The 22891-nt window shown below is 42.3% G+C and overlaps 2 protein-coding genes across 3 annotated transcripts in view; one reads left to right on the top strand and one right to left on the bottom strand.

Moving 5' to 3' along the window:
- Acyp2 (acylphosphatase 2) overlaps positions 1-22891 on the bottom strand; it is a 186294-nt gene that overhangs the window by 109317 nt on the left and 54086 nt on the right. The window contains exon 4 of one of the 2 annotated variants that reach the window (XM_075942512.1): positions 2548-2667. The exons of the other annotated variant lie outside the window; for it this stretch is intronic. Coding sequence (XP_075798627.1) covers positions 2595-2667 — 73 coding nt within the window. The 3' untranslated portion in view covers positions 2548-2594. Of the gene's footprint in view, positions 1-2547; positions 2668-22891 lie in introns of those variants that run through there. 2 annotated transcript variants of the gene reach the window in all.
- On the top strand, positions 16298-16715 carry LOC142832799 (large ribosomal subunit protein eL34-like). Its single transcript, XM_075943557.1, has one exon. The coding sequence runs from the start codon at positions 16323-16325 to the stop codon at positions 16674-16676; it is 354 nt and encodes a 117-aa protein (XP_075799672.1). The 5' UTR covers positions 16298-16322; the 3' UTR covers positions 16677-16715.

Genomic DNA, 22891 nt, shown 5'->3' with positions numbered 1-22891 from the left:
TCTCTGTGTCTCTCTCTCTCTCTCTCTCTCTCTCTCACACACACACACAGTGCCAGTCACTGGGGAATACAGACAAGGCACAGGAGACAGGTAGATCCAGGACACAAATACCAGGATTCTCAGAAAGGATGAACAGCATGGAAGCAATGACCAAACAGCGAAACTATGAAGAAAACACCATGAGTGTTCAGACCAAAGGGGCTCACCAAACATGAGACAGTTTTAATGAGAAGAAAAGCAAGACCAAACACACTTGACACAGTGTGAATTATACAGAAGCTATGGGTCTTAAGTTACAGGCTTAAGATACAGGGAAGATAATTTACATATACAATTAAAGGCATACATTGCATTAACACTAGCATTGTATGGTACAGAGATAAACCATAAAGTCAGGCTAATAATGTTAAACTTTAATTATGTACACTTATAATAACATCAGCAAACTAAACCACTAAGCAGAAAGTCTGAGGCGAGTTAGCAGGAATGCTTTCAGAGGCTCGTGTCCACTGCCTTCAATGGCAGGGTCTCCTGCCTTTTTCACTACATTGCTTTTTGAGGTGCTCTGTTTTGTTCAGGGATTGAATTTAGGATCCCAGGCATGTTCTTCCAGCTTCTGGAACAAAATGGCCCAGACCATCATTTTGCACTTGCAGACATGAGGCCCTGTCTCAAGGAAAAGAAACTTGAATCTGAAACTCAGAAGCAAAATGCTTTTGCTCTCTTCCGCTGATGGTATAGGACTGCAAAACCATTTCTTGGTTACAGGGTTTTGTTTCTACTTATAGTGATCAATTTTTATTAAATAAATGAATAATTTAACAATTTCTTTATCATTGAACACTAATGAGAACTTTTACTATTAAAAGCATTGTACTGGAATCTGGGGAATGGTTTGTTTGGTGAAGTTCTTACTGCACAAGCGTGAGGACCTGAGTTCGGATGCCCAATATCCTGTTAAAACTTGGCATTGCTGGCCAGGGGGTGGGGGGTATGTCTTTAATCCCAGCACTTGGGAGGCAGAAGCAGGTGGATCTCTGTGAATCTGAGGCCTGCCGGGTCTACAGAGTGAGTTCTAGGACAGCCAGGGCCCTGTCTCGGAAAAATAAAAAAAAAATTTAAAAAACTAACAACAACAGCAACAAAAAATGATGGCATTGCTGTACCTGTAAGTCCAACCTGTAAGCAGGTGGAGACAGAAGGATTCTGGGAGCTTGCTGGCTAGTCTACCTAACCAATGGGCGAGCTCCAGTTTCAGAGAGACACTGTCTCAGAAGATAGTGTAGAGCACTGAGAGAGATATCGTGTCTACTTCTGGCCTCCCTAGGAGCACACATGGGCAAGTGCACCTACACATGAGCTCACACACACACACACACACACACACACACATCCTCAGAGCTGGAAGAGAACATCAAACAGTGCATGTTTTTAACAGTGCATGTGTTTACATCCATGCATATCTGATTATTGTAAGTTATGTTCTTTTAAAGTGTAACTACCGAATAAAAGAAAGGAATTTGCATACTCTTAATGGTTTGCATAGTTAGTCTTGCAAAATGTTCATTTCAATGTACAATACAAATAAAAATGTCTAAGGGTAGCTCGTTGCCCATACACTTTCAATACTAGCTTCTCTCTGTCTGTTTCTCTGTCTCTGTCTCTCTCCCCCTTCTCTCTCTGGTTCATGTTTGACTGAGATAATCTCACAACACAAAATGAACCACATTAAATAGAACGATTTATTCAGTTGCCTTTACACATGCATGTGTCTGTCTGTGTATGCATGTGTGCAGTGTTCATGTATATATATGAGAGTGTGTGCATGTCAAGATGGGTTTGAGAGATCAAATCCCACACTGCGGCAGCACCTTTACCTGCTGAGACCTTTTGCCAGCCTCTAGTCTAACATTTTTAATTTTTTTCATACCTTATGGTCATTTAGAAACTGTAATTTTTTATTTCCTTTTCAGCTTTGTTGTAGGAGAAGGCTTGTTGCTAACGTAGGACTATAGGACATGTTTTATTTAGCAGTTAATTGGTTTGTTTAGAAGTAAACATTTGGAGCAAGCAGAATGGTTTGGCAGTAAGGACACTTGCCATTGAGTCTGACTGAGTCCAATCCCTGGCCAGAATTTAATTCTAGTGGAAGGAGAGAATAATACCACAAAGTTGTCCTCTGTCTTCCATCCATTGCATGGCACATGTGTGCCTATACACATATCACTAAATAAATAATGTAATACATAAGTAAATAAATAAATAAAAGTCAACATTTGGCAAGTGTTGTGTACACATCGGTAATACAGCATTTGGGAGGTGGAAACAGAGGATCAGAAACTCAAGGTCATCCTTAGCTATACAGAGAGTTCAAGGGCAACATGGCTATGTGAGATTTTTGTCATCCCCTCCTCCCATGGCAAAAAAAAGTCAACATTTAAATCTAGGCCACTTTTGTGGGCCTCTTTAATACACTTACCCTGACTCTACAATTATTAGGGACATCTTGGAACCTGGGTTGTCTTCATTCACAGTAGGATCTCAGAGCAAATGTCAGGGCGGGGTGGTGGTTGACAGTCCAGTCACATCTAAGCCTAGCAGCCACAGCAGAATGCTGTCTTCATTAGTTTCTTATTAATTTGCTCTGTTCTCATCAGACCATGGAACCTACAGCCAGGGCTGGATGAACAGCTTAGTGTGGTAGCAATGAAAACGCAACTCACCACATTGACCCCAGGCAGCTACTGAATCGCACTGGTTTCTATGAACTCTTCTTGGTTCTAACAGATTTTCGGTTAGTTTTTGTGAGTGTCCTAGATAAATGATGCTATAAAATCCTGTCCCCTGATTTATAACATTTACTACGTGTGTTGCATTTTCTTACCCTTGAATCTCCTCCCCAGTTAAATGATGAGACAGGTGTCCGCTGTGCTCCTAGACTGAGCTGGACTTCCCTTCAACAGTTCATCATTAAATACCACGTTCATGTTCCTTGTCCATTCCACATGGAGTGTTTCCAAAGCCCTGTGGCCAGGTCTCAAGCTCTGGTGAACTAGGCCGTGGGCTGCCACACAGACAAACAATAATCCAAGGAAGTGGAAAACCAGAAAACTTCCATTGTTAAACTTTAGAACAGGGCCATTGTCAGGTATGACTGTGTGACCAAGTTTCCTCTAAGCAAGACACAATCCAGGAGAGGTGGGACTGTCCGACAAAATACGTCAGCCAAGAACTTTATCTTATGTTTTTATGTTTTTGTTATTTCTAGGGGAATGACAGTAGTTTATAGTGAGCAAAGAGATGGCAATGAGGGGGATGAATATTATCAAAAAAGTTATATACGCTTAATCAACTGTCAAAGAACTTAAAGGAATCAAATATTTAAGTGCTTAGATTTCTGTTAGAGAATGACTGAGATTTTAAGAATTATGAGTAATGTTTAATGCATTTTCCAAGTTGAATTTATTGCAGCTGGACATGGTGGCACATATCTGTAGTCTCAGCACTTGAGGATGCTAAGGCAGGTCAGATTCCTTTGACTTTGGAGCAAGTCTGGGCTACACAGTGAGTCTGAGGCCAGTATGGGCTACAAAGCAAAACCCCGTCTCGAAAAAAACTATTTCACAGCAGTAAGAAACATTTGACATATATGTGCTTCTTAATGGGGCGAACAGCTATCAGGACTGCTCAAGAGAAGATGGGCAGGGATGAGAGACGGCTTTCTGAGTCACCACTAAGTAAGATCAATAAGGAGATGGTGCCTGTTTTAACATTTTGTATCACCAGAGACTGGCATATGGGAAGTGCTCAATAAATATTTCATGAATTAATTGATTCAAAAATGTATAGGACACTTCCCTGAAATCAGGTCACCAGGGAATGGTTATTACAGAATTCAGATTTAAAGTTATATAATAACTTTAGGAAGGAATAATGGGAAGCTACTATTTATTTAGTGCCAGGCAGAAAATAATGCTAGGATTTTTCTATAATTTAAATCTATAACTACTATTAATAGGGACTGTTAATTATTACATTCTCGTTATCTCTTTGTTAGCCTGTCATGGTATTCAGAGACACTGAGGAATTTGCAGTCATGAAGCTGGACTTTAAGTCCTCTTTCAGCCCACCGGAGCATAGTATCTTCTGGAACATTTACCTCTTCCATCCCATCCAGAGTGCGTGTTGTATTTACTCTGGTTTGTCATCCTATTTATTTTCTTTTAGGGTTCATGATATGAGTCTTTTGAGAGATTTGGCTGCTATGAGATTAGTGATTTTTCCAGCTTTCTACAACCACGTCCTGGTGCTTTGGCCATGGCAAGGTCTCAAATAGTTATTGAATGAATGAATGAATGAATGAATCTGTTCAAGTCCCTCCATAATACTAAAAGAAAGTTGACCTAAGAAAGAGATTGCTATTATCTAAATATTTGTCCTACACACACGTCTCTATTGTATCCCCACCTTCACCCCACAGTAAAATGTCTATACTGAAGGCTTGTCCCCAGTGAGAAGGTGCCTGGAAGTGAGACCTTTGAGATGTGAGTAAGGCAAGAAAACAGACCCCCTGGGAGCAGAACTGGTGCCCCTACAGAACAGCTCCAGGAAGCTCCAGGAAGCACCAACAAGAAGAGAGTTGTCCACGAAGGCAACAGGCCCCTTACTAGACCAGGAATTTGCTGAAACCTTGATCTGGGAATTTTAAGCTTACAGACTTCTAAGAAGCAAACGCCTGTTGTTTACAACCAGTCTGTGGTGGTTTGTTCTACTAGCCCACACAGATTCAGACAAGCTTATATAAAGAGCCACAGAGTCCCGAAGAGAGCTCTCAGGCTGGAGTTTACAAGTTCATGGTTACTTTGTTCCAGTCTCCGGTTCCTTGAGAAACCTGTTCTGCGGTGTCTTCAGCTGCGGTGCTGTTCTTACAGAAGATGGACGCCAACCCAACTGTATTATCTTTCAAGGCTTTTCCACTAAATACTTCCTACTTTTTCTGGAGTAACAAAATACAGGACTATAAAAGAGTCACATTCAAACAAAGCAAAGCATTGACCAGAAAACATAAGATATTGGATTCAAGTTGTTTTTTTTTTCTAAAAAAAAGTGTATTTTCACTAGGACCCTAAAGTGATGGGTTTAGGGGAGTATAGAGGTGTGTGTGTCTGGGGAGCAGGGGTGGTCAGCCTTGCTTTATTCCGTGGTACTCTCAAAATGAGCCAACTGTTTTAAAAATTTTATACTGCACAACAGGAATTAGATGGAACGACACAAACTCCTGTCACCACTGAACAAACGATTTGAGCTACATGATCTACCCGTAGTCATGCTTTAAGAAGGCATTCATTGGGAATTTTAATGGCATACGTGCTTTGATATGTTGTGATAACAATCAGCACAAAGTTAAACACACAAGACAAATTTGGTGACACATTTCTGTAATCCCGTCTCTTGCGAGGAGTCAGAATATGGTCCAAGAAGGGAGTTGTGCAGAAGGGAATTCTGAATGCTTGTGAAAAAACTCCAAGAAAACAAGACAAGAGGAGTGTGACTTCTATTTCTTCAAAAGCATAAATTACTCTTAGATATGCTTTTGTGCCTCTGCCAGGTATAGCAGAGGGGAGTAAGTTTACATTAGATTATTCATTACAGCTGGCTATTGTTATGTATTTACATACCTCTATAGAAAACCATGTTTTCGCCACATGCAACTCGCCTGCCACACGTGGCTTTTCCTTGTGACTGGATGCCTTACTCCTAAGACACTTAACCTCAGAATGTAAACTGTCTGATGCGCTCAATAAAGTTGGGTATTTGGTGAAACTTTTGTCTGCTTCATTTTTAGGTTCCACTCTCTCAGGTTCATTCACACCACCAATTAGAGTGGTAAGCAGGGAAAGAGAGGCAGAAAGATCAAGAGTTCAAACCCAAGGTCAGAGTAGCTACATAGTGAGTTTGAAGTCAATGTGGGTTACATGAGAACCTATTTTTTAAAAAAGTATATAATTCAATAAAACAACCATGTGTAGGGGCATAGGCTAGTAGTGCCAGAATTCAGGAGGCTGAGGCAGGAAGATACTGAGCCATGGTCATATAAATTGAATCTCATATGATGTTTACAAAATGGGGGCTACCTTCTGTATATCTCTATGTCAGTCAGGGACAGATGACACATCCAACCCAAGTGGCAGAAGAGTAAACTTCTTGCAGAACTGTGAGCAGGGATAAAGGAAGGCAAGATGAAATATCCCAGGGCTTACAATAATGGAGACTCTTTACCACTCCTGGGCCTGAAGAGCAGGGAGGAACTGATGAAATGAGTACCAACCAAATGAAATACTCTAATTCTGTGGCTACAGAGGAGGGTCTCCTGTCGGGGGCTGTAGCTTTGGTAGTATGGCGCTCTTCTCAAACCACAGCCTGGGAAGGAAGGCACTAGAAACAAAGACGTGTCTTTCTGGCCTCTCACCTCCGAGGAGGCAGAGAAGGGAAGTCCACTGTCACAGGACAGGGAGGTCAGCCTTCTACACCAGAGCTAGTGAGAGGGGTGGCTATGGAGCAGTTAGAACACACATGTCACAGGACAGGGAGGTCAGCCTTCTACACCAGAGCTAGTGAGAGGGGTGGCTATGGAGCAGTTAGAACACACACAGCATGGGATTCAGGGAAAGCAGTAGAATACAATATAAAATGCACATATACACACAGCACAGCATGGGATTCAGGGAAAGCAGTAGAATACAATATAAAATGCACATATACACACAGCATGGGATTCAGGGAAAGCAGTAGAATACAATATAAAATGCACATATACACACAGCATGGGATTCAGGGAAAGCAGTAGAATACAATATAAAATGCACATATACACACAGCATGGGATTCAGGGAAAGCAGTAGAATACAATATAAAATGCACATATACACACAGCATGGGATTCAGGGAAAGCAGTAGAATACAATATAAAATGCACATATACACACAGCATGGGATTCAGGGAAAGCAGTAGAATACAATATAAAATGCACATATACACACAGCATGGGATTCAGGGAAAGCAGTAGAATACAATATAAAATGCACATATACACACAGCATGGGATTCAGGGAAAGCAGTAGAATACAATATAAAATGCACATATACACACAGCATGGGATTCAGGGAAAGCAGTAGAATACAATATAAAATGCACATATACACACAGCATGGGATTCAGGGAAAGCAGTAGAATACAATATAAAATGCACATATACACACAGCATGGGATTCAGGGAAAGCAGTAGAATACAATATAAAATGCACATATACACACAGCATGGGATTCAGGGAAAGCAGTAGAATACAATATAAAATGCACATATACACACAGCATGGGATTCAGGGAAAGCAGTAGAATACAATATAAAATGCACATATACACACAGCATGGGATTTAGGGGAAAGCAGTAGAATACAATATAAAATGCACATATACACACAGCATGGGATTTAGGGGAAAGCAGTAGAATACAATATAAAATGCACATATACACACAGCACAGGCCAAGCTCGGAGGTTTGGGTTTCATTTCAGAGGGGTTCTGGCCACAGGATCTTGCTCCTACACTGTCAGATCTGTTTTGAGTAAGTTTTACGTACAAGATGAATGCTATGAATTTGTCCCCTCCAAAATTCAGGTATTACAGCTTATTGGCTAAAGTATTGGATGGCCTTAAGTAGTCTGGAAACTTTAAGGAGCAATTAGGCTACTGCCTCATAACTCTACCACAGAAGAAATCAGGAGACAGTCCAGTCCTCACGGAGCTTACATTCTGGTGGGAAACAACTGAAAAGAATAATCGAAGGCAACCACTGCTGCTGGTGAAAATAAAAGCGAAGAGATGGGAAATGTTACCAGTAAGGCTCTTTCTAGAGAAGCATACATCTGAGCTAAGACCTGAATAACAGGGACAGCCGTGTGAAGAGGGGTGAGAATGTTCCTGGTAAAGCCGCAAAGGGGACTCTCCAAACGTGGAGTGTTACGGCACAAGATAGAGAGGGCAGAAGATGAGTGTGTGTGTGTGTGTGTGTGTGTGTGTGTGTGTTCCTCAAAGCCCCACAGATTATCAGGGTCAATCAGGGTTATTTTGAAAATTGGTGGTAGCAATTGAAGACCCAAGGACAGCATCAGAAGGGAAGGGGCTGAGAAAGAAAGATTTCCCTTGGTTCATACCCCAGAAAGAGGTGACAACCACTTAGCAAATCTTTCCCAAGTTTTCATCTCTTTATATGTGTGTATGCATGTGTTTATGTATATATGCATCTGTGTGCATGATCCTGTGTTTACACTGTGTGTACATACATGTGACACTGGGCGTCTTCCTTGGCCACTTTTCATTTTATTTTTGAGACAGGCTCTCTCAGTGACCCATAAGCCTACCAATTTAGCTACACTGGGTGGCCAGCAAGTCCTGGGACCCTCCTGTCTTGCCTCCCCAGGACTGGGTTTGCAGGTGTCCCTGACTGCACTCAGCTTTTTTAATGTGAGCCGGTGGGTCCAAATTCAGTCCTCAGGCTTGTACGGTAAGAACTTTCCAAAGTTATCCATTTCTCTAGCCCTGAGCATTCCTCTCTAAAGTGCCTCAGAAAGCACGTAACTGTGTGGAAGTCCATTAGATGAGATGTAAAGCTGCCGGCATGCAAATGCCACAAGCTACAAACTTACTGTACAGCAATGAGTGGTGTCCAGATCCTCTCCTCTTCCCATCAGTGGCACACTGCTCCTTCTCCAGGTGTGGAAACTGAGCTTGTCTCCAAACCCATTCTCTGAGAGGGCAACATCGAACAGCATGGCCCATGGTTGGAGGAGAAGGAATTTCAGCCTGGGTGTCACTTCAGTCGCTAAAAATGTACTCACAAATAAAGCTCATGATCACAACAAACAACTCTCACCATGAGATCTTTGCCTAAAGCATCTCATTTCCGAGGGTCAGCCCTTTGAAAATGTTTGTCTAGAGATTTTTAATGACCATGCTTGGAGAGGATATGAATTTTTAAAACCAATCTTTCAATTAGTACAAGGAAAAAACGTGTATCTTTTTAAAAAGAAAGCAAGCCTTTCAGGGGAATAAAAAGCGTGATTAGAGATGCATCGAGACTAAGAACTGCTTTTAACTTGTTTCCTAAGAAACCCAAAATAGACCTGACAAGCGCTTCCAGAAAGCTTACATCTACTTACTCTACTATTAAATTTTCCAGTTCAAAATTTTTAGAATCACTAATTTAAGGAGCGGGGAGCATTTCCTGGTTAATTTTGTTTGCAATGCCTCTACCCATGGAAGCTGATCTTTATAAGCAAATAGAAAACCAGGTTGTTCTTAAATAGGTGAAGAGCACTCTAATCCATGACATCTGGCTAATGTCACCATGGTGACAAACAACAGACCAGAACATAACAGTTGTTGGCAAGCAAATTACTTGATAAAGGGGTTACGTCCCTGGTCATCGGGAATCAGAGGTCTCACCAAAGTTCCACTTAACTTGGGTTTTGATGCCATTCCCTATTCTGCTCTATATGTTTTGTATAGAGAGGAAATGTATGGCTGCAAATGGAGCCTAAGTGCCTCTTTATCTTGAAAAGCCTTTGGGGAGTTTTATGGTTTCAAACAGGTTTGTATTTGGGGATGGGCAGGGCAGATGTGAGGGAGGCTTGTGCGAATCGTTAGGAAAATGCAATCAGCCCCTGGGCCTTAGGATGGTCCTCAGGCAGGCACACCACTCCTCCATGGATACAGTGGGAAGTCAACCAGGATGGAATGGGCCTTAGGATGGTCCTCAGGCAGGCACACCACTCCTCCACGGATACAGTGGGAAGTCAACCAGGATGGAATGGGCCTTAGGATGGTCCTCAGGCAGGCACACCATTCCTCCACGGATACAGTGGGAAGTCAACCAGGATGGAATGGGCCTTAGGATGGTCCTCAGGCAGGCACACCATTCCTCCATGGATACAGTGGGAAGTCAACCAAGACAGACACTTCCTCTGGCTCACTCCTAGCCCCAAGCCTGCAGCACACAGGGCATCAAATAGGAAGCAACTCAAAACCAGTGCTGCGCAGAGCCCTCCACACGTTCTTCTCTATCCTGACAGAACCAGCTGCACCCGTTAACCCCGAAGTTTTCCCCATGGGATTTAGGAGCACCTCACAACTGTGGCAAAGCAGTGACTGTGTCAGCAGTGAAGAAATACTGAGACCTACAGCAGATTCTGCAGGACAGAGAAAGAGGATGTTAGAAAATTCCCTTCCCACCTTCCACTACATTCCAGGAGTTCCCGGCCTATCAATCCTTCCTATACCCTCTCCAATCCTAACCATTCCTTCTCAGTTCCATCTAGAGATATATTTTTGTATGGGGATGGAAAGGGTTGTTATGAAGCTTAAGCTGGCCTCAAACTTATAATGATCTTCCTGTCTCAGTTTCCCAAGGGATGGGATTAGAGCTATGTGCATGCCACCATGCTTAGCTTCAGCTCCCTATTCCTGTGGAACCATGACATACTCCAGCCCTGGAGACTTCACAGTCTAGCTTGAGATGCAAACAAGCTTCTAACACCCGAGATTGTGGTTATGGAGGGATGGATGCTGCTTACTAAGTACTTCTGTGACAGAATTTGGAGATAAAGTTTTTCCTATGGCCTATAATTGGCAACCATCTCTCATTACGTACTAGCAAATTCTCAAAGGAAGACTGAACAGTCTTAGCCAGTGACGTGTGACATGTTATCCTAGTGACATGTTAGAGGGATAATGAGAAACTGTATCTCTCGACATCACAATGACACTGTATCTCAAAAAATATAGTGGAGAGCAACTGAGAAAAATACCCAGTGTTGACCTTTGGCTTCAACATACATATGCACACATGCTGCAGAATATTGTTTAACTATGCAAAGATGTGTTGCATTTGTTTATGTTGCAAAATATTTATTTAACTAAATAAAGACGTGTTGCATTTGGTTAATTATGTAAAGATGTGCTTTAGCTTGTCTGCTTAAGGCATCTGATTGGTCTAATAACAAACTTGCCAAAAGCAAGGGAGGAGGTATAGGGATGGGGGAGTAAGGAGGAGGAAGAATTCAGGCTTAAGGAAAGAAAGAAAAAGAGATGCCAGAGGCCAGCTAGCCAGACATGGAGGAAGCAGGAAAGTAGGACATACAGAATGACAGAAGGGTTAAAAAAAATAAGCCCTGAGATGAATAGAAACAGGTTAAAGTAAGTTAAAAAGAGCTAATGGGACAAGCCTACAGTAAGGCCGAGCATTCATAATTAATAATAAGTCTCCATGTCTTATTTGGGAGTTGGTTGGCAGCCCAAAGAAAATGTCAACTTCAGACACACACACACGAATACACATGTATAATACACACATATTATACATGTATATACACATGTATAATGCACACAAATAAAATATGATAAAATAAAAACATAAAAGATAATTCTTCAGCCAAGGACAATGGCACTAGGTTTCGATCCTAATGCATGAACTGGCTTTGTGGGAGCCTAGCCTATTTGGATGCTCACCTTCCTTCCTGGACCTGGATAGAAGTGGGAGGACCTTGGACTTTCTGCAGGGCAGGGAATCTGGACTGCTCTTCAGTCTCAAGAGGGAGGGGGAATGGAGTGGGGGGATGGGGAGAGGAGTGAAGAGAGGGGGAGGAGAGTGTGGGGAGGGGGCGATGTGTGGGAGGAGGGGGAGGGAAATGGGAAACGGGGAGGAGGCGGAAATTTTTTTCAACAACTAAAAAAAAATAAACAAACAAAAAAAGAAATGATTCCTCAAAAATTGTTCCCTAACCTCTATACATATGCTAAGACAAATGTGCCAACACACATATTTCATATACAATAAAAATAAATTTTTAAATATATGTAAAACAAAAAAGGATAATTCTTCTTTGATATTTATGCATTTATTTGTGGGTTTTGTGTGTCTGTGTATATCTACAAGTATTCACCCATGCCCACAACCATGTGTACACACACAATGCAAATGAGGAAGTCAGAGGATAACCTGTGGGAGTTGGTTCTCTCCTTTCACCATGTGGGATCTGGGGATCAAACTCAAGTTGTCAGGCTTGGTGGCAATGCCTCCCTACTCAGCCATCTCATCAGCCTGACTGGTCCATTTAACAGACAGTCATGAAATGAGGGGAAAAGTAACAGAAGTATATTCTATCATCATCTATCATTAGAGAATGTCACTATAAAATATCTATGGCTAATAATTTACCAGTTACTGGGCATTGACCTGTAGAAGAATGCAAATAGATCCATATCTATCACCACACACAAAACTCAAGTCCAAATGAATCAACGACCTTAACATAAAACCAGCCACACTGAATCTCATTGAAGAAAAAGCAGGAAGTAGCCTTGAATGCATAGACACAGGAGACTACTTCCTAAATATAACTCCAGTAGCACAGACACTGAAACAATTAATAAATGTGATCTCTTGAAACTGAGAAGCTTCTGTAAAGCAAAAAAACATGGTCAACAAGACAAAACAGCAACCTACAGAATGGGAAAGGATCTTCACCAATTCCACATTAAACAGAGGTCTGATCTCCAAAATATACAAAGAACTCAAGAAATTGGTCATCAAAAAAACAAATAATCCAATAAAAAAATGGAGTGTAGACCTAAACAGAGAACTCTCAACAGAGGAATCTAAAATGGCTGAAAGACACTTAAGGAAATGCTCAACATCCTTAGTCATCAGAGAAATGCAAATCAAAACAACTCTGAGATTCCATCTTACATCTGTCAGGATGACCAAGATCAAAAACACTGATGACAACTTATGCTGGAGAGGTTGTGGAGTAAAGGGAACACTTCTGCATTGCTGGTGGGAGTGCAAACTTGTACAGCTGCTTTGGAAATCAGTATGGTGATTTCTCAAAAAATTGGAATCAATCTATCTCAAGACCCAGCAATACCACTCTTGGGCATATACCCAAAGGATGCTCAATCATACCACAAGAACATTTGCTCAACCATGTTCATTGCAGCATTATTCGTAATAGCCAGAACCTGGAAACAACCTAGATGTCCCCCAACTAAAGAATGGGTAAGAAAAATGTGATACATTTACACAATGGGGCACTACTCAGTGATTTTAAAAGAATGACATTTTGAAATTTGCAGGCAAATGGATAGAACTAGAAAAAAGCCATACTGAGTGAGATAACCCAGACCTAGAAAGACAAATATAATATATACTCACTCATGAGTGGCTTTTAGACATAAGGCAAAGAATAACCAGCTTACAGTCTACAACCTCAGAGAACCTAGACAACAAAGAGGCCCTAAAAGAGAAATGCATGGATCTGCCGAGGAAGAAGAAAAAGACAAGATCTCCTGAGAGTAAATTAGGAGCATGGGAGCAGGGGGAGAGGGTAGAAGGGGAGAAAGGAGGAAGGAAGGGGAGTGGAGAAAAATATATAGCTCAATTTAAAACAATAACGTATAAAAATAATTTACCAGTTACAAGTCATTTTGAAATTAGAATCTACTCCCTAGGAAATGGTTAAAGTAACTGCTGAGAAGTAGGATTGGAGGTTGGAGAGGAATGGCTGCTGGCTTTTTCTGGAGTGATTTGTTGTTGTTGTGTTGTTTTAAAGCATTAGTTACTATTTTAAACATGTGCAGCTAATAACTTTGTTATGAATAAAATTTCACAGTTAGTCTTAAACTCCTGAAGTCTGTGGGCTGCTTATCAAGTACTCTCCAGGGGGAGGCAAAGAAGATGAGTATATGTGCACTGGTCAGTAAAGTCTATAGAAATGGAAGTCAAGGAAGTGGAGAAAAGTGCTCCAGACAGACAAAACAGATAAACACCTGAAACCAGACGGGCAGACACACTCTGGTCAAAGCACTGGCTATTTGATGTTAACACAAATGGCATTGTGTATGTCAACTGGCCCTAGAGTCGCTAGAGACTGGAGCCATGGAGGTGGCAGTGGCTGACCTTTGCTAAATAACGTTATCTTGGAATAATAAAATAAAATGGGCCAGCGTGGAATGAGTAAAACACTCTCCAAATGTATTTTCTAAAATAACACATAGCAAGATCCTTCTATAGCATGATTAAGTAGCTCTGTTGGTAGGAAAGGCAAACGGCCAATTCTGAGTTGAAAGGACTGGAAACTCTGGTTCATCACCACTGTTTCACCGCCACTGCCCATTCACTCAACACTTAAAGCACACAGCAGAAAGTGTGCATGTGCATCCCCAGCTATCCAAAATAGCAGCGTTAAGTGCACAACCATCCACCGCTAATATAAAAAACTGGCTAGCAATTACTGATAAAGAGTTAACTAGCTAGGAAATAGTGGTACATGACTTTAATCCCAGCACTTGGGAGGTAGAGGCAGGTGGATCTCTGTGAGGTTGAGGACAGCCTGGTCTACAAAGTGAGTTCCAGGAGGGCCAGGGCTACACAGAAAAACTATATCTTGACACCACCCCCCCAAAAAAAGGGTAGATGCAGTTAACCAGGATTTTCTGCCCGAAGATTCCTAAATCTAGAGCCCAGGGTATACTGGATTTCCCTTAGAGTGGGAAAGACTCATGGGGACACCAGTTTAAAGTGCTCTCTTGTCCCTTGGTTAACTGCATACTTTCTGCCATCTTCACTCATTCTACACACACACACAATGCATCGGCCCACCAACAGTGTTCCTGCCTCCATCTTATCACTTCAGCTCCTCCTGCACATCACAGGAATGCAACACTTCAACTCCTCCTGCACATCTCATGAATGCAACACTTCAACTCCTCCTGCACATCTCATGAATGCAACACTTCAACTCCTGCACATCACAGGAATGCAACACTTCAACTCCTCCTGCACATCACAGGAATGCAACACTTCAACTCCTGCACATCACAGGAATGCAACACTTCAACTCCTGCACATCACAGGAATGCAACACTTCAACTCCTCCTGCACATCACAGGAATGCAACACTTCAACTCCTGCACATCACAGGAATGCAACACTTCAACTCCTCCTGCACATCACAGGAATGCAACACTTCAACTCCTGCACATCACAGGAATGCAACACTTCAACTCCTGCACATCACAGGAATGCAACACTTCAACTCCTCCTGCACATCTCAGGAATGCAACACTTCAACTCCTCCTGCACACCTCAGGAATGCAACACTTCAACTCCTCCACATCACAGGAACGCAACACTTCAACTCCTGCACATCACAGGAATGCAACACTTCAACTCCTCCTGCACATCACAGGAATGCAACACTTCAACTCCTCCTGCACATCACAGGAATGCAACACTTCAACTCCTCCTGCACATCACAGGAATGCAACACTTCAACTCCTGCACATCACAGGAATGCAACACTTCAACTCGTGCACATCACAGGAATGCAACACTTCAACTCCTCCTGCACATCTCAGGAATGCAACACTTCAACTCCTCCTGCACATCACAGGAATGCAACACTTCAACTCCTGCACATCACAGGAATGCAACACTTCAACTCCTCCTGCACATCACAGTAATGCAACACTTCAACTCCTGCACATCACAGGAATGCAACACTTCAACTCTTCCTGCACATCTCAGGAATGCAACACTTCAACTCCTCCTGCACATCTCAGGAATGCAACACTTCAACTCCTCCTGCACATCTCAGGAATGCAACACTTCAACTCCTGCACATCACAGGAATGCAACACTTCAACTCCTGCACATCACAGGAATGCAACACTTCAACTCCTCCTGCACATCTCATGAATGCAACACTTCAACTCCTCCTGCACATCTCAGGAATGCAACACTTCAACTCCTCCTGCACATCTCAGGAATGCAACACTTCAACTCCTGCACATCACAGGAATGCAACACTTCAACTCCTGCACATCACAGGAATGCAACACTTCAACTCCTCCTGCACATCTCAGGAATGCAACACTTCAACTCCTCCTGCACATCTCAGGAATGCAACACTTCAACTCCTCCTGCACATCACAGGAATGCAACACTTCAACTCCTCCTGCACATCACAGGAATGCAACACTTCAACTCCTCCTGCACATCACAGGAATGCAACACTTCAGCTCCTCCTGCACATCACAGGAATGCAACACTTCAACTCAGCCTGCACATCACAGGAATGCAACACTTCAACTCCTGCACATCTCAGGAATGCAACACTTCAACTCCTCCTGCACATCACAGGAATGATTGTTCTTAAAAGAAAAAAGTCGCTCTTCCGGGGACGGTGCTTAGAGGCACTCAGGATGGTCCAGCGTTTGACATACCATCGTAGGCTCTCCTACAACACAGCCTCCAACAAAACTAGGCTGTCTCGAACCCCTGGCAACAGGATTGTTTACCTTTACACCAAGAAGGTTGGAAAAGCACCTAAATCAGCATGCGGTGTGTGCCCAGGCCGACTCCGAGGGGTTCGTGCTGTGAGACCGAAAGTCCTCATGAGATTGTCTAAGACAAAGAAGCATGTCAGCCGGGCCTATGATGGCTCCATGTGTGCCAAGTGTGTCCGTGACAGGATCAAGCGGGCTTTCCTTATTGAGGAGCAGAAAATTGTTGTGAAAGTGTTGAAGGCACAAGCGCAGAGTCAGAAAGCGAAATAAATGTGCGGCTTTTTAAATAAAGGTCAAGGCTTGGTCAAAAAAAAAAAGAAAGAAAAAAATCATTTTTATTGCCTTCCTCCAGCTCAAACCTTTCTTAAAGGAATCCTTATAGCATCCAGAACTAAGTTAAATTTCTATGCCTAGAAGCTAGTCTGCACTTTTATTATCTTACAGACAAGCCAGACTCTAGGTATGCTTCTATTTCCCATGTGCTGCCTACCTCCTCTTCATGGCACATACTTCTCCTGCATTGTCCTTGAATATCCAAATTCTACCAGTGTTGTAAAGCCTGAGCTAGACTCCACATCTAAAACCTCTTCAATCATTAGCTAATCTTTTGTCCATGGAGGATCTGCCATGACTCCGTACCATCTGACAAAAAACTCCAATACTGGTAATTAGCTTTCACAGTGGAAGACACTGTACTCTCCTCATAGTTAAGGACTTTGCCATATTTTTATAAATATTTCCTAAAGCCATTATACAATACCTTAAATGGCAAGTGCTCAATATAGTGGAAAAAATCAATGAAAGCTTCCAAACATTTATGAAACTTCTCCTTTTGCCTGAAAATATCCCCTAAACCTCCGGATCTTCTCTCTACCTCATAATGGTATGAATTGGTTGGATTGTCAATTTTTAAATGATTATTATCTTTATGTATTTAGTGCTGGTAATAACAAAGAGCCCCAGATACAGATCATCACAAACAATATCTTGTTGTAGCATTTAGTAAGGGTGAATCAGTTTAAACGACACAAGTGAGCATTAAATTCCAAAACAGGTCTTGTCCTATTGATTGCTTCCTGCTAAAAGACTACATTTCCCAGCTTCCCTTGGGAAGGGAAGGCTAAGGATGGAAATGCAGGCTATAGGCTAAAGCAGCAATCATTTGCACTCCTCCTTCCACCCCCTATAAAGGGTCACAGTCGTCTTTTTCCACTGGCAGGTGGCTCAACTTCCCACAGATTAGGGTATATGACCCTGCACCATGTGTACCAATAAACATGATCCTTTCCATGAAAGGTCAAAAGTCTCTTTTTCTGTCTTCTGGGGCATCTGGAGCCCTGCCCCTGCCCCCAGCAGGCAGCTCCAAACCCACCTTCTGGGACCTTTTAACTTCCTACTGTCCTGTCTACCTATGCTTGGGACCTGTTCTCTCAGGAGCACGGAGATCAGCCAGGGTCACTCAATAAATTAGACAGTCAACAGTCTTCCTGGGACCTCTGGCTTTTGTGGCCTCTACCTCTATGGATGATGCAATTCACAAAGATGAAGCCTCTAGCTTGGTGGGCTGTATTGGTGTCCTGGGTAAACCCAGCCTAGGACCCTGAGTAGGTAATAGGGCCAGTGCTGGCTCCTGGGTAACCTTTACTTTTCACTCGGCATCTCTACCCTTCCCTCTCTTACTTTCCTGTCTCTAACACAGTCTGGCCCACAAGGCAGAAAGCCATGTTCCATTCAACAAGACTACATATCAACATAGCCAAAATGCAGGACAAAGTAACCTGTGGGACCTAACTTGGAGGTACCAATTCATTCAGAAGCTAACAGAATACCCCTCCTCCATCTTGTCCTGAAACTCACTGGGTTGAAAGCACCTGGAAATTTCCACTGGCTTTGAGAACTTTGGTCAGGAATTCTATGTATTCTCTGACAGGTGTGGCAAAGTTTCCCATTGCCCTGCAATTCTCTGACGCTTACTTTCCAGGTATATTCCATCAACCTGACACTCAGTGCATGTGTCAAGTGGCTGGATTCTGAGTCCTGTTTTACCTTGGTCCTGAACCCCCCCCCCCATATGTACAAAATTGTCTTATCCAAAGGATACACCCTTATCTTGGCTGCAGTCTAATCCTAAAAAAGGTCCGTTTGAGAGCCCTCATACCAGGTTCAGTTGTTTGGCTCCAAGTCCAAATCTGACCTCAATATACATTGGACAAATAGCCACTGTTGGCTCAAATTTAGAACTTTTTATTTTAATGTCTAAAATGATTTTAGAGAACTTCATAAGATGGAATGGTAGTATGATCTGAGCACCCGCCCCACACAATGCTCAGTTCAACACAACTCTTCTCCTCCCTGACAGAGTCTTCAGTTTGCAACTGCACCCTGTAGTAAGAAATCTAGCAGAGTCACTGTATCTAGGGTAAACATCAGGATGAATAGTTTCTAAGTACTTCGACCTTGAAGAAATCATTGTGGAAAATAGCGATTGTTTTCTATTATCTATAGAGCTTTTCTGAAGGAGCTCTACAGTGTTTGCACAACTTTGGTCACAAGACGATCCTGGTACACCCGGAGCATCTTGCATTATTGGGTACTGCAAACAGCACACAATAAGGACAAGGCTGCAGGGGTGTGATATTTTTCTCTGTGAGTTCAAAGCCAGCCTACTGTACAAGAACTAGTTGCAGGACAGACTCCAAAGCTACAGCAAAACTTTGTCTCGAAAAACCAAAAACAACAACAAAAAGTTTCTTCTAAATCCTTTATCCTGCTTATCCTGACTCTGACAGGGAGAACAACAGAGCAGCCTAGGAAAAAGATCTTAATGAACTATTTTCAATAAAGGCTAAGAGCTGTGTGTGTGTGTGTGTGTGTGTGTGTGTGTGTGTGTGTGTGTGTGAATGGATAAGTAAATGTTTAGCTCTCTGAATACTCCCCCTTCATGGTTTTGCTTAAAAAACTGTTCTCCCATTCAAGGTCGTGGATATCTTTGAAACTTTTACTGAAATGTAAACTTCCTTATTTCAGCATCTATATAGGAACATTGGGGCATGTGTAATAGTAAAAAAAAAAAAAATGGCTCCAGTCCCTGAGAGGTGGCAGCAGGCCACAAGGGGCAGTGGGTCCCAAGCAGGGAGCTGTGCATGGCAGGTGAAAGACCTCAGAGGGTCAACCCCTCCCACGAGGAGCCACAGTGCAGGTGAGAGGCAGAGAGAGAGAGAGAGAGAGAGAGAGAGAGAGAGAGAGAGAGAGAGAAGGCGGGGAGAGAAGAGGAGACTACCTCTTCAGAAGAGAAATGGAAAAGAAGGGCACTCAGGCTGGAAGCAGAAGGAAGAGTCTCTTGCCTCAGTGGAGGGGGGAGGAGTGGGCAGGGCTTGTCTCTTAAAGGGACAGGACAGGCCATTATTACAGCATGGTTTTTAAAAGCTGTGAAATTTCAAGCAGAAAAAAACAGCTTAAAACTTGTAATAAAAGGGGTTAATAATTAAAATATATGTATTGGTACTCTTAATTTGATACAACATATCATATATGTAACTTGAATTCAAATCTTATCTAATGCCCTCAAGAGGATGGAAGCAGCCAAGTAACTTGGCCTCCATCTTCACTAATGTTTATAACATTGCATATTTAGAAGGAAAATACCACATGACTTAACCACTATCTTGGTTAATGACCACATGGCATGAAACACCTATGGCAGCACCCACAGAACTGGTAGTTCTCCTGAGCCCCCTGGCTACCACCGTACCTCCTTTTAAATTAGAATAAAGAGACAATATCAAGCCTCTAAGACATTTTAGCTAAGGATAAATTATTTATTTGATGATTTTGTCCAGAGAATTAAAAATAAGAACAAAATCATGAACAAGGTTTATGGAAACAGAACTAAGGAATAACACATGCTTGAGGACTGAGTTTAATGAAGTCCTAAGTGATCTGTTCAGTCTAACAGAAACTGACGTAGAGATGTGTGTGTAACCACTTATGTCTTTGCTAAATTTGTCAGGTTTTAGCTATTTGGAGAAAATGAGGCATTAAAAACTGTGATATTTTATAAAAGCACATGATAAAAAGACAATGAAAATGAGTTTTGAGTTTCCCAGGGGCTGTACTAATGGTTTAAAGTTTATCTTGATGCTAAAGGGTCTCTACAATTATAAATTTTAAGGGTCAAACTTAAAAGAGATAAAATTATGAAATCCTAACCTTATGAATTCTATAAATTTTAAAATTTACTAACTTGCTATAAACTATTGAAGATAATTAAGATATAGGAGTAATGGTCAGCCACCTTGTAAATGGTCAGATTCTTTATGTTTGCAGCCATATTAAGTACAAATGTAATCAATTTACGGAGCCAAGCTCGAGGGAAAGACCAATTTATATCTCCCGTTATATAGTCTTCTGTACATGTTTTCAAGACTAAGTCTAAAGCAAGCAACTCAAAACAAGTTTAAAGTTAACTTAAAGTTTGTTTAATGTAAAATAAATTTGAAATCAAGTATATTTTAAAATTGGTTATAAAAAATTGAATAAAATGGATTGAGTAAAATGGATTAAATTTACAATACTCTTGCATGGCACGGTGTCCCCAGGCTCAAGTCGTTCCCTTGAGCACAGCCCCACTGTAGTGAGTTGCATGCTACCCTCATAATAAGATAAGGAAGTATGGAAAATAAGACCTGTCAGAAGTCTGCTGCTCCTTCTCCTAGCTACATAGCTCTGACCAGTATGGCTGCGTAGGCCAAACCAGAAAAACTCCTTCTTATGTGTAGGAAAGAGAAATTACTCCTCCTGTCTCACATGACAGGCAGACAGATTCTCTTGTCCAGTAAAGGGTCTTAGATTCTGCACCTGCATCCTAAATGTCTCACAAAACGGAGAGACAAATGGCAGTTACTCTAGCCTCAATGTCTCCTGAACTAATATATGAGGACGCTATGAACAGGGGACTCTTGTAAGTCTACCACCTGTTGTGGAGTATTATTTGAAGATGTGTTGCATTTGTTTATACTGTGGAACATTTCTTTAATGATGCAAAGATGTTATGCATTCTTTTATGTTGCATTTGTTTAACTCTGTAAAGCCGTGGTCCTTTGCCTGTCTACACACCTGATTGGTCTAACAAAGAGCTGAATGGCCAACAGCTATGCAGGAGAAAGGGCAGGTGAGGCTGGCAGGCAAAGAGAATAGATGGGAAGAGAGGATGGAGACGTGAGAAATAGAGGAGAGGAGGACACCAGGGGCCAGTCACCCATAGACACCCATAGCTACACAGACACCCATAGAGCAAGAAGTAAACAAAGGTATGTAGAATAAAAAAAGACAAACAACCTCCACAGGAGCAGGTACAAGGGACCCACCCTGAGGGAACAGGCCCAAGCCAGAGTCCTCTGTGGGACCAAGTATGAATCAGTGACCTCTGAGGTAGCAGGCCTGAGCCAGCAATCTCGGCCAGCGCAGGTCTGACCCAGCAGCCTCCACCAGAGCAGGCCTGAACCAGCAATCTCCACTGGAGCAGACCTGCCCCCACAGGAGCAGCAACTGCCACAGAGGGAGCAGGCCCAAGCCAGCCTGATCAGTGACCTCTGTGGTAGCAGGCCTGAGCCAGCGACCTCCTCTGGAACAAGCCACCAGAGCAGGTCTGAGCCAGTGACCTCTGCCAAAGCAAGCCCAAGGCAGTGACCCCGTCCAAAACAGCCCCAAGTAAGCAACCTCTTTGGAAGCAGGCCCAAACGACCCCCAGTATTGGGGAGCACTGAGTGACCTCCAGATGAGTGGAACTATGGCCCTGACTGCACCATGAGGAGCAACCATCAGAGCCTTGGATGCACTGGCACCCGGAAAATTGATTACCACTGATACAGACAGCCCCAACTACACCAATCAGAGAGAAAGATGGGCAGACAAGGTAAGAACACACTGAACATCACAAAGAACAAAATGACGTAAATAAAACCTGGTAGCCCTAAAACAACAAGACTTGAACAACCAAATATAGATGAAGCAGAAGAAAATGACCTAAAAAATAACTTTAGGAGAGTGTTTGATGCCCTTAAAGAGAAAATAAAAAATTTCCTCAAAGAACTGGAAGAAAAGACAAACAGACCCAGAAAGACAAATATCATATGCACTCTCTCATAAGTAGTGTTTAGACAAAAAGCAAAATAAAACCAGCCTACAATTCACAATATCAAAGAATGGAGACAACAATGAGGACCCTAAGAGAGACATACATGGATTTAGTCTACATGGGAAGTAGAAAAAGACAAGATCTCCTGAGTAAATTTGGAGCATGGGGACCATGGGAGAGAGAAGAAGGGGAGGGGAGAGGAAGGAAGGAGAGTAGAGAAAAATATATAGCTCAAATAAAAACAATAAAAAATTAAAAAAAAAGAAAAAGACAAAAGACTAGGAGTAAAAGGTAGATGGGATGATATGTTAACAAAAGTTGGCTAGAAATAAGTCAAGCTAAGCCCGGG

This window comes from Microtus pennsylvanicus, chromosome 12, assembly GCF_037038515.1.
Source record: "Microtus pennsylvanicus isolate mMicPen1 chromosome 12, mMicPen1.hap1, whole genome shotgun sequence".
NCBI lineage: Eukaryota > Metazoa > Chordata > Mammalia > Rodentia > Cricetidae > Microtus > Microtus pennsylvanicus.
This window is presented reverse-complemented; position numbering and strand designations above follow the sequence as displayed.